Below are 13,603 nucleotides of genomic sequence, written 5' to 3'. Positions count from 1 at the left end.
ATGGTGTGGATCCAATATTGTGAGAAGAGTGATAATGCTCAGGAGCAATATCAAGAGTAGGCTAACAAACAATTAAGAGAAAGAGAGAGAGCAAAAGTAGTATTGATCGAAAGAATAGTAGTATGATGGAAGTAAAGAATGAAGAGTTGGCTGTAATGCGGGAGATAGCTCGGTTATGGAGTAATACACAGGATGAAGCAGGAACTTCAACGAATGCAGAAACTTCTGCCAAGTGGGTCAGCTGATATCAGAAAGAAAAAAAGTGCGAGAAAAGAGAAATTAATGCTTGACTAAGAGAGAGAAGGAAAAATCAAGGAGCAAATCTTGTAGGGCGATTTTATCATAAGAGATGTGATTTATTTATTTGTATGGGTTGCGATTGGTAAGAGATTGACAAAATCGTGCAGCCTGGGTGCAAAGATTAATCATGTTAGAGAAGCTATTAGCAGACAAAAGGGTAAAATGAAAGAGATGATTGTTTTGATGGAACAAATGGTATGAAAGGAGAAAAGTATGGCATAAGGGAGGACATGAAAAAATTACTGGAAGTAGCAAAACAAAAGAATGATAAAGATAAGACAGTACGTCTGTTGCTGCAGTATTACAGAGTAGAGCTGAGAAGGAGGGCCATAATAGCAAATGACTCGATGCATAGGTTATGCAGGAGAAATAATGTGGCATCTGTGGAATGAGTTTCATGGGTGAAAGGACTTATACAAGAAGGATGGTTTCGATCTGAATGGATCTGGTGTTCAGAGTCTGGAAAAGTGTTGTTGAATGAAGTGAAAGTGGATGTGCAAAATCAGGGAAACTAGAGGCTTTTAAGGGGGAAAGCTAGTTGAGTGTAAGAATGTGCATAAAATGCCTAAGTTAGTACCACTGGTAACAAACCAGAATGGGATAGTTAGTATAAAATGTCAGGTTAGCAGTGGGTCTAAGGAGCATTTGCACTTTATGTACACTAATGCTAGGAGCATTCAGAACAAGGGTGAGGAGTTCTTGGCATTGGTTAGTTCATCCTGGACAAAGGTTGGCATTAATGAGATATGGTTGATAGAAGATGATATAGTTAGTGAGATAAAATGTGAAAGGCATAGTGAGTTCATGGAGGATAGAGAAAAGAATGGGAGGAGTGTTATTGATGATAGCCAATGAAATGCAACCAAAGAGAATAGAGTTCAACTGCAGGCCAGTGAAAATAGAACATTTGAGGCTATCTGGTGTGAGATAGAAGCCAGCAGAACAAAATATACAGTTGGTTGCTTCTATAGAGCAGGGGATGGAAAGGATGATGGGGATAGTATGCTTTGGCAAATAAGCTCAATGAGTGGAAGGCGGTTTAACTATGGAAACATAGGATTGGAAGGAGGAGCACACACGCACGCACACACACACACACACACACAGGAGGAAGGAAATGGAATTTATGCAGTTACTAAGGAATAATTACCTGAGGCAGCATGTGATGGAATATACTAGGGGTTTGAGAGTGCTAGATCTAGTAATTGCACTAAAGAATTTGTCTATAACCAATATGACCATGCTGCCACCAAATGGTGATAGTGATCATATAGTCTTGACCTGAGAAGTGGCTAAAATTTTCAGTTAAAAGGGGATATATGTGGAATTACAGAGCTGGTAAATATAACAAGCTTAGGAGACTGCTTAGATCAGTGCCATGGCATGTGAAACTGCAAGGGCTGGATGTTGATAGTGTATGGGAAATGGTAAAGGACTGTTTGAGGAAAGTAATGGTGGACTGCATAACCTAGAATTAGGAGAGTAAATCAAGTAGGAGTTAAATGGATGAATAACATCATTAAGCTGGAGCTGGAAAAGAAAAGAAAAAAAAAGTGGAAGGAATTCAAGGAAAAAGGTGACCAGCAGGCATATGACAATACAAAGCTCAGGCCAGAAGGGTAACCAGTGTGGTAAGAAAGGCAAAAGCAAAGTATGAAAGAAAATTAGCAGTGCAGACCAAAGATAATCCCAAACAGTTCTTTTGATATGCTGCAAGTAAAAAAAAGAATGTTTATGGCAGAATGATTTTAATAGGTGCTGATGGTAGGGAGGTAACTGAATTAGCCGAAATAGTAGAATTACTAAGTGAATACTTTGCAAGAGTATATCAGGTCATCCTAAAAGTAATGTCATTTTAGCATTAAGTTTTGAAAGGATATAAAGGATAAATCACTTGCTAATGTGTGGAGCAAGTTTGATGGCAGAAAAAGACTTGTATAAGAGGGATGACCTGCACTTGAATTCATTTGGCATTAGGAGCCTAGAAAAATTACTTCTTGGTATAAGACTTATTGCAGAGAGTCAGGGAAACTAAATCATCAAGGGAGGAATGGGAAAAATGTGCATAAGTTCAACTATGGTACGCAAACGTGATAAAGATATGCATGTCTTTGAACATGGTTATGTATGCAGCGAAGGCATGGAAAAATATGCTTTGGGTTTGGACTGTTTAAGTATATCTGGGGAGTAAAAAGAGAAAGTTCTACATGGCCAAATATATTGCATATCTAATTATAAGAATAGGCTAGGTGGTAATTTATTATGTCTATACACAAATGCCAGGAGCATCAGAAACAAAGGGATCGAGTTCATTATTTTGTTGAATATGATGTGGCCTAAGATTGTTGACATTAGTGAAACTTGACTATCAGAACCAGATATGGTAACAGGGATCGAGTGTAATGGATATACTATTTTTTTTATGAATGACAGAAGAGATAGGAGAGGAGGAGTACTACTAATGGTATCAGATGACTTAAATCCAATTAAGGTAGAAACACAAGAAAACAATGATAACAATGTCCCATGTAACAGTGAGTTTGAGTCTATCTGGCATGAAGTGGAGGCTAACAAAATGAATATATAGTGGGGTGTTGCTACAGACCTGGCAGCTCAGTTGCACGGGATGAAGAAATGCATCACCAATTTAGCCTTTTGGATACCAAATGAGTGATCATTATGGATGACTTTAATTTTCCAAACATTGACTGGGTAGATGAGAAATCTCATGATAAGAAAGAACAGGAATTTATTGAATTCTTGTGAGACAACTTTATCAAACAGTATGTGAAAGAAGGAACTCAAGGTCAAAGAGTGTTGGATTTACTCATAGAGTCAGAAGGGGTCTCTCTTAACGATATGGCTATTTTACCACCAGATGGTGACGGTGATCATGCTGTGCTTTCTTGAGAAGTATCTAATTGTATTGATGCTCCAATTAGAACAGGTTACATGTTGAACTACAACGCTAGAAATTATGATCAACTTAGGAGAATACTATCTCAGTCCCATGGATTCAGTTAATGAATGGAACAAATGTCAGCAATGCATGTGAATCTTTGAAAAGGTGCTTAAATGAGGTGACATCTTAATGTATCCCTAGTGTTTGAAGAATAAATAGGTTGGGAGTGAAATGGATGTGCAACCTTATTAAGCAAAGAGAATAAGAGTGAGAGGAGTTATGAAATATATAAAGCTCAGGCTAGAAAAGTAATGAATACTGTGCGGAAAGCTAAATCGGAGTATGAAAAGAAATTGGCCATGCAAGCTAAAGGCACCAAAAGAATTTTATTGTTATGCTGCAAGAAAAGAAACAATGAATGTGAAAGAATAACTTTATTGAATGCAGATGGTACACTAGTGTTGAAAACTAATGAGACTGTTTAATTAATGAGTACTCACTTTGCTAACATATATAAGCCAGGTGTATGTAAACTGGTGCACAGTGCTACTCCTACATTGGATGAAGAGTTAGAGGCTCATGAAACTTATGAAAACTAGGTTGAAGAGCAGTTGCATAACCTAGATAAGAATTTGTCAATAGGGACAGAGGGAATATCAGTCCATTTGCTAAAGGAATGTTCAGCTGAATTGGCTAGGCTTTTCACACGTTTGTATAACTTGAGTCTCAGCTCGGGAATGATACCACAGGAATAGAAGGAATGTATGATAGTTCCATTGTACAAGGGTGGTGCAAGATGTGTAACTACCAACCTATCAGTACCTCTGGTGTGGTAGTGAAGATTTTAGAGAAGGTGGTAAGAACTTGCATACAGAAATGAGTACACAAACACTTTATACTCTGCAAGGAGGAGCATGGGAAAGGTCATGTTTTAGCAGTTTGCTCATGTTTTATAACAATGTTACAGTCAAAGTTGGATAAAAGGAATGGTTACAGTATGATAATGTTGGATGTTTCTAAGGCATTTGATAGGATACTAAATGGCTGTTGCATAAACTGGAGAATATGGGATTGGAATATAAACTCTTGACTTGGATCAGGAGATAGTTGACAGATAGCAAAAAGTGGTATACAGTGGGTTTGATTCTGACAGATTTAAGGTAAGCAGTGGTGTACCTCAGGATTCAGTCCTTGGACCATTATTGTTCAATATACACATTAATGACATCAGGCAGGGTCTAACATCAGATGTGCAATTGTTTGCTGATGATGCAAAGATAGGCAGGGCAATCAGGGATGCTACAGATATTCAGCACTTACAAAATGATTTGAATAGGCTGGAAATTGGGGCAAATGAAAATGGCTGTCAGTTTAATGTCAGTAAGTGAAAGTTATGCGCTTTGGCATGATGAGATTTCCAGCAGTATATTATATTAGTGGGGGTTATGCTACAAGAAACTGAAGAGACAAGGGATCTTATCATATTCGTGAATAGAAATTTGAAGTTCAAAGGTCACATAAAGTTGCAAATACAACTCAGAGGATTATTGCGATGCTAAAGAAAACCTTAATATGTAAAGATAAGAAAGTCATTTTGCCTCTTTATAAGCCTTTGATAAAAACAACACTCGGATCATTGTGCAGAGATTTGGTCTCCCAGATTCCAAGGGGATAAAAAAGCTGTGGAAAGGCAAAGAAGAGTTACAAAGATTATATCCAGATTATGTAATTTAGATTATGAGGACAGATTCCAAGTATGTGGGTTACATTCTGGTTAGGAGAAAGAGGGGCGACATGATAGAGGTCTATAAACTTTTGAATGGGTGTTATAGGATATCGTCTGATAAAATTTTTCTTTATATGGAAGGTGGGGAGAGAACATGGGGGGCACCCATGGAAGTTTGTTCCCAGTCAAGAAAGGGTAATTATTATTATTATTATGTGACATCTCCAGAGAGGAGTCGAAAGACTCATCGATGGAAGGCACCTACTCTACAAATACTTACTCTAATGTCTCCACCAACCACTCCAACGCTATCTACAGCCCACCACCACTAGCAACTCCACAGACAATCACAACCATCCATGCCCACAGCAGTATTTGAACCAGTAGTCTTTTGGCTGGAGAGTGGATATGCTAACCACTCAGCAAACCAGGCCAGGTAAAAACTAGGTTTTTCTCTCACAGAGCAGTGAGTGGAAGGGGAAGTGAGTGCATCTAGTGTGAATGAATTTAAGAGCAGGTATGACAGCTGGTTTGGGTGATTTACAGCCTCCCTCGATGTCTTCAACTCCCTGGAGGACATTCTCCATTTGAATCAATAATGCTCTTCCAACATTATGAAAGCTTCATAATACCATTTCTATAGAATTCAGGAGGTTTGGAGGCAAAGAAGTCGCATACGCTCAATTTCAGTACCTCTAATGTATCATATTGTTTTTCATTAATGAAATGTTGCAAACTTCGAAATAAGTGGTAACTGAACATGCTGGATCAGGAGAATATGGAAGCTTTTCCCAGTTGAGTTCCTTAATCTTGGTATAGGTGATTCTTGCACTATGAGGATGTGTTATCATGGTGAAAAACACACTTTAGACTGACCAGAGAACACCTCTTTTCTTTCAGTTTTTCATTCAATTGATCAAGTTGTTTACAGTGCACTTCAGATGTGATTGTACAGGGTGAAGTTCTTGTTTTGTCTGAGGTTTAGCCTGTTCCCCTGAATGAACCTACTGCCTTTGGCACTTAACATTCTTGTAAAGTATCCACTTTTCATCACCAGTGACTATACAATTCAAAAACAGAGATTGAACCTCTCGAGCATGAAGAACAGTGCAGAAGCTGGCATGCTCTCTTCGATCGGTGTTCATCAGTTTGTGAAGAACCCACTTGCCAAGCTTAAAAACTATTCTACGTTCTTACAAATGGTAATGGATGGTCAATGATGATGAATCAAGATCTTTTGCTAAATCTTCAATGGTTACATTGGCATTTCTTGCAAAAGGGGCTTCCAGTATATCGTTATCAAGAGAGAGAGAGAGAAAGAGAGACAGGGCACCCAGAGCGAGGGGAGTCTTTCAAGCTAAAGTCCCCCTGGTTGAAATTTTTGGAACCATTGCTGGCACTTTCGCACATTCAAAACATTATCACCATACACATACACTTCTTGCACATTTTTTACAGTGTTAGCAGCATTGTTGCTTTTTTTGAACTCATAAAACACGATGTGCCTAATGTGTCTTCAGTGACTATAATGATAAAGGGTTATTTAAACAATAACTTATGTTTGATGTTCTTGTAAGGTGGAATTCCTTAGAATGAGACCGCCTTAGCTTAGTGGTACTTATAAAGCTTTAAAAATTCATGTTTGTAACTGAGACACATTTGAACAAGTACAGTATAAAAAATGACATTACTTTTGGGATGACCTGATATCATCCAAGTGGAGATATTGCAGTAATGAGAGAGGCAAAGACTCTGTAATATACTATGGAGGTTCATAGTATATTACAGAACCTTGATGTGAATACATTTATGGAATTAGATCGTATACCAGCTTGAGTTTTATGTGAAGGTGCTAGGGAATTGCCAGTGCCTTCAACCACATTGTTTAATCTAAGTCTCAGCTCTGGGTTAATTCCAAGGAGGTGGAAAGAGGGGGAAAATAGTTCCATTGCATAAAGGAGGCTTCAAGACTGATGTAGCAAATTACCAACCAATCAGTATATCAGATGTTCTCAAAGTACTGGAGAAGTTGGTCAAGAGAAAATGCAAGAATGGATAGATGGAAATGGGATAATGTATGGGGACAATGTATTGACTTTGGTTGATTTAAATATACTCATTTGTATTTGTATAATTACCAAATATTACAATTTAAATGAAGTAACTATATGCCATAGACTACTCTGTTAATAAAGATACTGGTATGTTGTACAAGGGTGGTCTGAAAAGTTCTCGGCCTAACAATGAAAAAATAAATTTATAATTTCAAAATTATTTTTAAACATATTCTCCCTTAAGAGTAATACATTTATTCCAGCAATGCTCCAGCACCATTATCCTATCCCTGTAGTGGTTCTCAGTAAGATCTGCAAACTACCTCCTCTACAGCTGCAATCACCGCTTGATTCGAAGAAAAATGCTGACCAGAGAGGAAGACTATTGGTTTTGGGAAGAGACAGAAGTCAGAGGGAACCAAATCTGGAGAACAGGGTGGATGTTCCATCAATTCATAGTGCAGATCCCTTAATTTTCCCATTGCCAAAACACCTTTGTGGGCAGGTGCATTGTCCTGATGAAAAATTATTTTTTTTCTTCTGTAAACTGGATTTTTTCTCACAAATTTTTTCATCTAGTCTGGTTAAAAAATTGGAATAATATTCCCCGGTTATTGTTTTACCCTTTTCAAGATAATTAATAAACAAAATGCCTTTAGTATCCCAAAATACTGATGCCATGACCTTTCCTGCTGATGGAACAGATTTTGTCTTCTTTGGCACTGAACAACTGGTTTTGATTTTTTTTTTTTTTTTTTTTTTTTGACAGAGAGAAAATTAGATTTCACAAGAAATATTTGTTTTTTATCCTTTACTTTACTTGTATGTAGAGCTACTGATTTTACATCAAATTATCATAGTATCCAATAACATACAGCATTTCCCACCCATTCAGATGTGTATACTCACATCTGAATCTTATTCTTTCCTGCAGGAAAAATTGCAAAATATGTAAAATCTTGTGTAAAATGCAAATGTTATTAAATAATTAAGCTTATGTGTGTACTATACCAGGTAAATGTGACCAAATATTCCACTTTAAACATACTGCATCTATATGTTGCATGCCACTATTAATAAAGGTACTGGTATGCCATACCATTATATATTGTCCCCCTGCCAAAAAAAAAAAAAAAAAAAAAAGTACTACTGTCATGCATTATGAAAAAAGTCACTACTCACACTCAGGATTTAATTGGGGGGGGGATGAGAATACACACTACGCAATTGCATACAACCTATGATGACTGATCATCTGCAATGATCAGCAATGCAATGAGCATCTGCCAGCCCCCCCCCCCCCTCTGGACACTGCTCACAATGCTTTTACTTTTACTTGGATCTTAGAGAGCTATATCCATGAAGATGATGAAAGTGCAATGCAGCAGCATATTTTCTATATACAAATAGAAAAATGGTGAATCATATTATTAAACACTCTGGATGAGAGATGCAGCGATTTTTTTTTCTTAAGTTAGAAATTAAATTGCTTAGCAGGAAATTATATTTTTGTTTTAACCTTACTGGGGTAACTTAATGTGGAGTCATGAATATTTGCATACCAGTAGCCTAGTTATGAAGATACATCACATGCAAACTTTTGGTTGCTTGTGCTTGAGATTGCAATATCTCCACTGGTCTATCTCAATAAAGGTCAAAATACCTTTAAAACACTACACTTTTCCCATACTGCATGCCAAATATTTCAGGCATAACACATGTCTGAAAGCAATGTACTGTACATTATGGGATACTGGGGTAATTTGATATGAAGTAAACAGCATTTATATAAAAGTAATATAGTTGCAAAGATACCTTATACACAAACTTTTGTTTGCTCACACTTGGTAAAGAATAAAAACAAGTGTATTCAAATATTACAAAGCAGATTATACATAACCAGAAATGGTTATGTATAATCTGCTTCGTAATATTTGTTTGATATTGATGGTCTAATTCAATTTACTTTGGTTACCTTTGTCGTCTATCTCTATTCTTAAAAATGCCTCAGTTACTCTAGGGGAATAATGTACTAAGATATAGAATTTTTTTATTCGCTGTGTTGTTAATTAAGTCTTTTATCAACAAAGGATAACCAGCCAGAGAATATATATCCAAACTAACAAACAGAATAAGCTATATATAATTAACCAACCCATTACTGTAATTAGATTTATAACAAGCCCAATTACTTGGTCGTAACAGATATGTTAAATAATGAAGATGAGATAAATACAGTATATTGCTGATACAAAATATAATTTTCCATATGGTACACTGAGAACTTTGTTGTTATTTGACTATAATTGAAATCAGGCGAGATTTATTTCCCTCACCTATAATGATTATAAACAACACGTTCATTGCATAGAAAGCTAATACTCACTGTTTCTGGTGATGACTTTTTACTTGTAACATGAAAAACAAGTGAAGTTTCGCCCCGTAAAACATAGGATACGCCATAACCATCATCTGCAACCTATAAAAGCAGAAATTGACAATATCAGTTATTTTAAAGAATTCTAATGAATTAAGATTAACAGTAAGTTATATATGCAGGAAAAAATATAAACATCCTTGGAAAAAGGATTCCTGCAGAAGAAATAAAGAAGTCATTCAACATCATTTTCTATTACATGTCAGTAATCAAGCAACAGGATGATAAAGCGACATATTAAGACAGCTATGAGATTACTGTAATTTAATGAGGGGAATTCTGAAAGTAATGCAAGAACAATCTTGAAACATTTCTAGTCTGGTTTTGTTCCTTCGTCCCTTCACTACAGTTTAGTATACAGTGGTGTTCGATTGAAATTGCATTTTTCATGTTATTGCCTACTACATAAAAACACGTCTTTTACAAGTTTGTCAAAGTGTGTAAAATAGTATGCAGTAATCACATTTTTGATGAAAATGTGAATGCTGTTGAAATTCACTACTTAAAACAAGGTTATTTTGGTGAAGCAACTGTAGATTTGGGATAATATATGTTGGGCATGAAGAATAATAAACAGCAATAGTAGAATTGATATTAATGGCTAATCACAAAACAGACAGCCAAAAAAAAAAAAAAAAACTGCAACTAATGGTTTCAACATGCAGAAAGCTCAGCAGTTAATTCAAGAAAATTGGCAAATAAGTCAAATTTAACAGTGAAATGGAATGTTGGATCAGCACAAGTTAATGAAATCATTATAAGTGAATTCCAATAAAGTGTGTTGGCCACTGTGTCAGGGGTGGGGCTATGAAATGTAATGAGCAAGATTGGAAGTTTTTCCCCAGTTAATTCAAATGGCTTTTTTTTTTTAATTACAAAATCTTGACCAGTAATGGAAGATGGGTTCATCATTAGAGAAATGAAAATTAAGCATCTGCAAACAGAAATGAAAATCGATTTCAGAGGTCCAAAAAGAAGTCCAAACTCGATCTTCAGCCAGATGGTGCATGTGAACACATCTTGGTTGTTTCAACAACCAAGATGTCTTCATGACAAGCAACAGCTTTTGTAACATGACTATATGAGGCCACACATGAGTGCGTTCACTTTAATAACTATTAAAGTTGTGGATTCTATCTACAGCATGGACTTGGCTCCATCAGACTTTTGGTTATTTCCTAAATTGAGGACACATCTCAAGGGTATCTAGTTTGAAAATGATGAATACAAAGCTAAGACAAGGAAATTATTCCAAAAAAAAAAAAAAAAAAAGAACATGAAGTGTTTTACTAAGAAGGTTTTGAAAAACTTGTTACAATGGAGAAAATGCATTGAAAGAGAGGGAGATTATGTTGATAAATAAATGAAAAAGTAGAGATTTCAAACTATCTTTTGTTTTTTTATTTTCTTGACATATCTTTTTTGGGTGGGAAGCTATCATAGTGAAGGTATTATTTTTGGAACACTCCTCATATTATATTTAAACTGAAGATATATCTTAATGAAATCTATAAGGTGGTTTCTGAATTTTTTCTGCCTTAGTAACAGAGTAAACACAAGTTACTCTTGTTATAATGAAATTTTGTTATACTAGATAAAGTAAAGAAAACAAATTTTACATTCATTTTATTTTAAAATACTTCTACAAATGCAAATAATTATTACAAACTTTCATTTTTGAATCAAAAATCATTTATTTAAATGAAAAATATTTTCTGAAATATTAGTAGTAAAGAACAAATACACATAAACATCTGAGAGGAAATTTCTTCATTAGATGATTTAACAGCATTATCATTGTCAAACCTCATGTAAAACATTACACCGGATACCTATAAATTTTCAATAATTTCCTAGTCAGTGAACTTGCTTGTAGTCAATAAAATGGTCACCTGTTTCTATGTAATCATTATAATTAACTGTGTTCAAAACTCCCATGGGAGCAACTACAGAGTCTCATATTTCTCCAACATCATGTTCCACTTCCAGTCGTATTTCAAGATCACTGTTTGCAAGAATTGGCAAGTCTTTGGGAACTTTGTGTGACATCAAAACATCCTTTAGCAATGCTGCTGAGCCCAAAACAAGCCAAAGTGGGTACCATGTGCCCAAGGCTCAACGAATATTAAGATGAAAAGCCAAACGGCGTGAAACGTTCAGATCGTAGTTTTCGATCGTTGTTTCGCTTACTGGCTGAAAAACAATAAGGGATATTTATCCCCATTAACTGTTCAACTTCACCAGAAAAAAATAGCTGTTTGGCTTTTCATCTTAGTTATACTATGTTATAATAATATAATATAGTGACACACCTTTCGGGCAATCGTATAGCAAAAGTATGTAAGTTCTTTTCACTTAAACTCTGATATTCTAGGTCTAGTACTCACTGATGAGACCTCAAAAAAAGGTTGAAACCGGTCTGGGTAGTGACCTGTCCTCATAATGTAAAACAGTATTACATCTGTAATATTACATCAATATTACAGCTGTGTGTTTTACATTATGAGAAAATATCAAGAACAGTGAGGGAGTTTGCAACGAGTTGCCATGGTGTGACACTACCAGGTGGTCACTTACGCTTGGATACGCTGACAGTTCGTCGGCATGAAACGTTCAGATCGTCGTTTTCGATCGTTGTTTGGCTTACTGGCTGAAAAACAATAAGGGATTTTTATCCCCATTAACTGCTCAACGAATATGTTTGCCCACTATTGTATACAATGAGAAGATTTTGCTGGCTGGCAAGTACCTGCAGAGTGGATAAAATAGGATATTTGTATTTTTAGAAACTTATTTTAATAAAACTAAGTTTCTAAACATCTTTTTAATTAAAAAAACACAGATGCAGCACCATTAATCACTTTATGGAATTCATATTGACTTACTGACATATCATTTAAAAAAAATGGAGAGAGAATAAAATCCTAGTGTAAGTATGCTGCCCATCAAAGATAATACCACTGTTCAACTTAATTCTGGATCCTGGTTCACACCAGCCTCTCCAACACTTTAACCACAACAACTTGATACACAGATAGGTTTATAATTTGATGCTCGAGTTCTGTCACTTTCCTTATGAAGTGGCACAATCTTACCTTTCTTCCACTGCTTTGGAATTTGACCCAATGTAAGATTCATATTAAACAAATATGTCGAGGCAGATGTCAACTCTCTAGCACATTCCTTCAAAATATACTCTCACACCCGTATTAACATCAAGTTTGCTCAATTCCTCATATACCTCTTGCTTACTTACAGTCAGTCTCTCTTCCGCATCATCAACTGCTCTCAAACTCTACATGATGTCACATTCATGGAGAGTTTGACAAGAATTAAAGACCTTTATGAACTGCTCATTAAATATCTCAACTATATCCTCTGCAGCAGTTGTTCTTGTGCCATTTTCGCCAATCAATGTCATCCTTTCATAATCTTTTTTTTTTCTTTTTTTTTTTTTTTTTTTGCTTCATTCGCTAATTGCCACTCACACTTCTTTTACACATTTTTCTCGTGCACTTTTGCTACCCTAATCAACCGAGTCACCCTCCTTGCCTGTTCTTTGTAATCCTCATGGAATTGATTATGGCCACTCCTCTTATGTTGACTCCATAATGCCATTTTCCTGTGTATAACATATTTAATATCTTCATTCATCCATTTCACACCTACCTTATTTAACCTTCTGACCCTTGGAATAAATTTAGACAATGCTTCTACTAGATAGCTGTTGAATATAACCCAGGCAGCATTATCTCCTTTCCTGCCAACTCCTCAATCCATACTACACCTGCATTTCTCATAATCATCATATGATTTGATATGATTGGAACTGATGTCGAGGCTAGCTGGTGAAAAGACGTACTGTCAGAGAGCTCCTGAAAGATTTGTGACTTTTGTAGATTTATTAAATATTTTGTTAGATTTAATTGTGTAATTTTAGTATATTATTGTAGTTTTATTAGTGTAGTTAGCGTACTAAAGTGTTTTATAACATAATCTATGTCGGGAAGTTGCCGCTAGAGGGATTCGTAGTGTGTAGTGTTCGTGAAAGCTCCTGATAAGTGTTATTTTCAGTTATCGTTGATAAATTTACTTTAATATTGCATACTTTTGTTTGCCTTGCATATCTTAGTGCGTCTGTTTGTGTGTTTTTGGTGTTTATAATTTATAATTTGATAAAATAC

The 13,603-nt window shown here is 35.7% G+C and overlaps 1 protein-coding gene across 4 annotated transcripts in view; it reads right to left on the bottom strand.

Annotated features, from left to right (window-relative positions):
* The window catches only part of LOC150109126 (carnitine O-palmitoyltransferase 1, liver isoform-like), a 307,532-nt gene that overhangs the window by 15,085 nt on the left and 278,844 nt on the right, over positions 1-13,603 (bottom strand). For all 4 annotated transcript variants that reach the window (XM_090405758.1, XM_090405762.1, XM_090405750.1 and 1 more), the window contains exon 22: positions 9,369-9,461. In XM_090405758.1, the coding sequence (XP_090261884.1) occupies positions 9,369-9,461 (93 nt within the window). The remainder of the gene's footprint in view (positions 1-9,368; positions 9,462-13,603) is intronic.

Source organism: Typopeltis vanoorti, chromosome 2, assembly GCF_054136105.1.
Source record: "Typopeltis vanoorti isolate ZY-2024b chromosome 2, IOZ_Tvanoo_1.0, whole genome shotgun sequence".
In the NCBI taxonomy this organism is placed as follows: Eukaryota; Metazoa; Arthropoda; class Arachnida; order Uropygi; family Thelyphonidae; genus Typopeltis; species Typopeltis vanoorti.
This window is presented reverse-complemented; position numbering and strand designations above follow the sequence as displayed.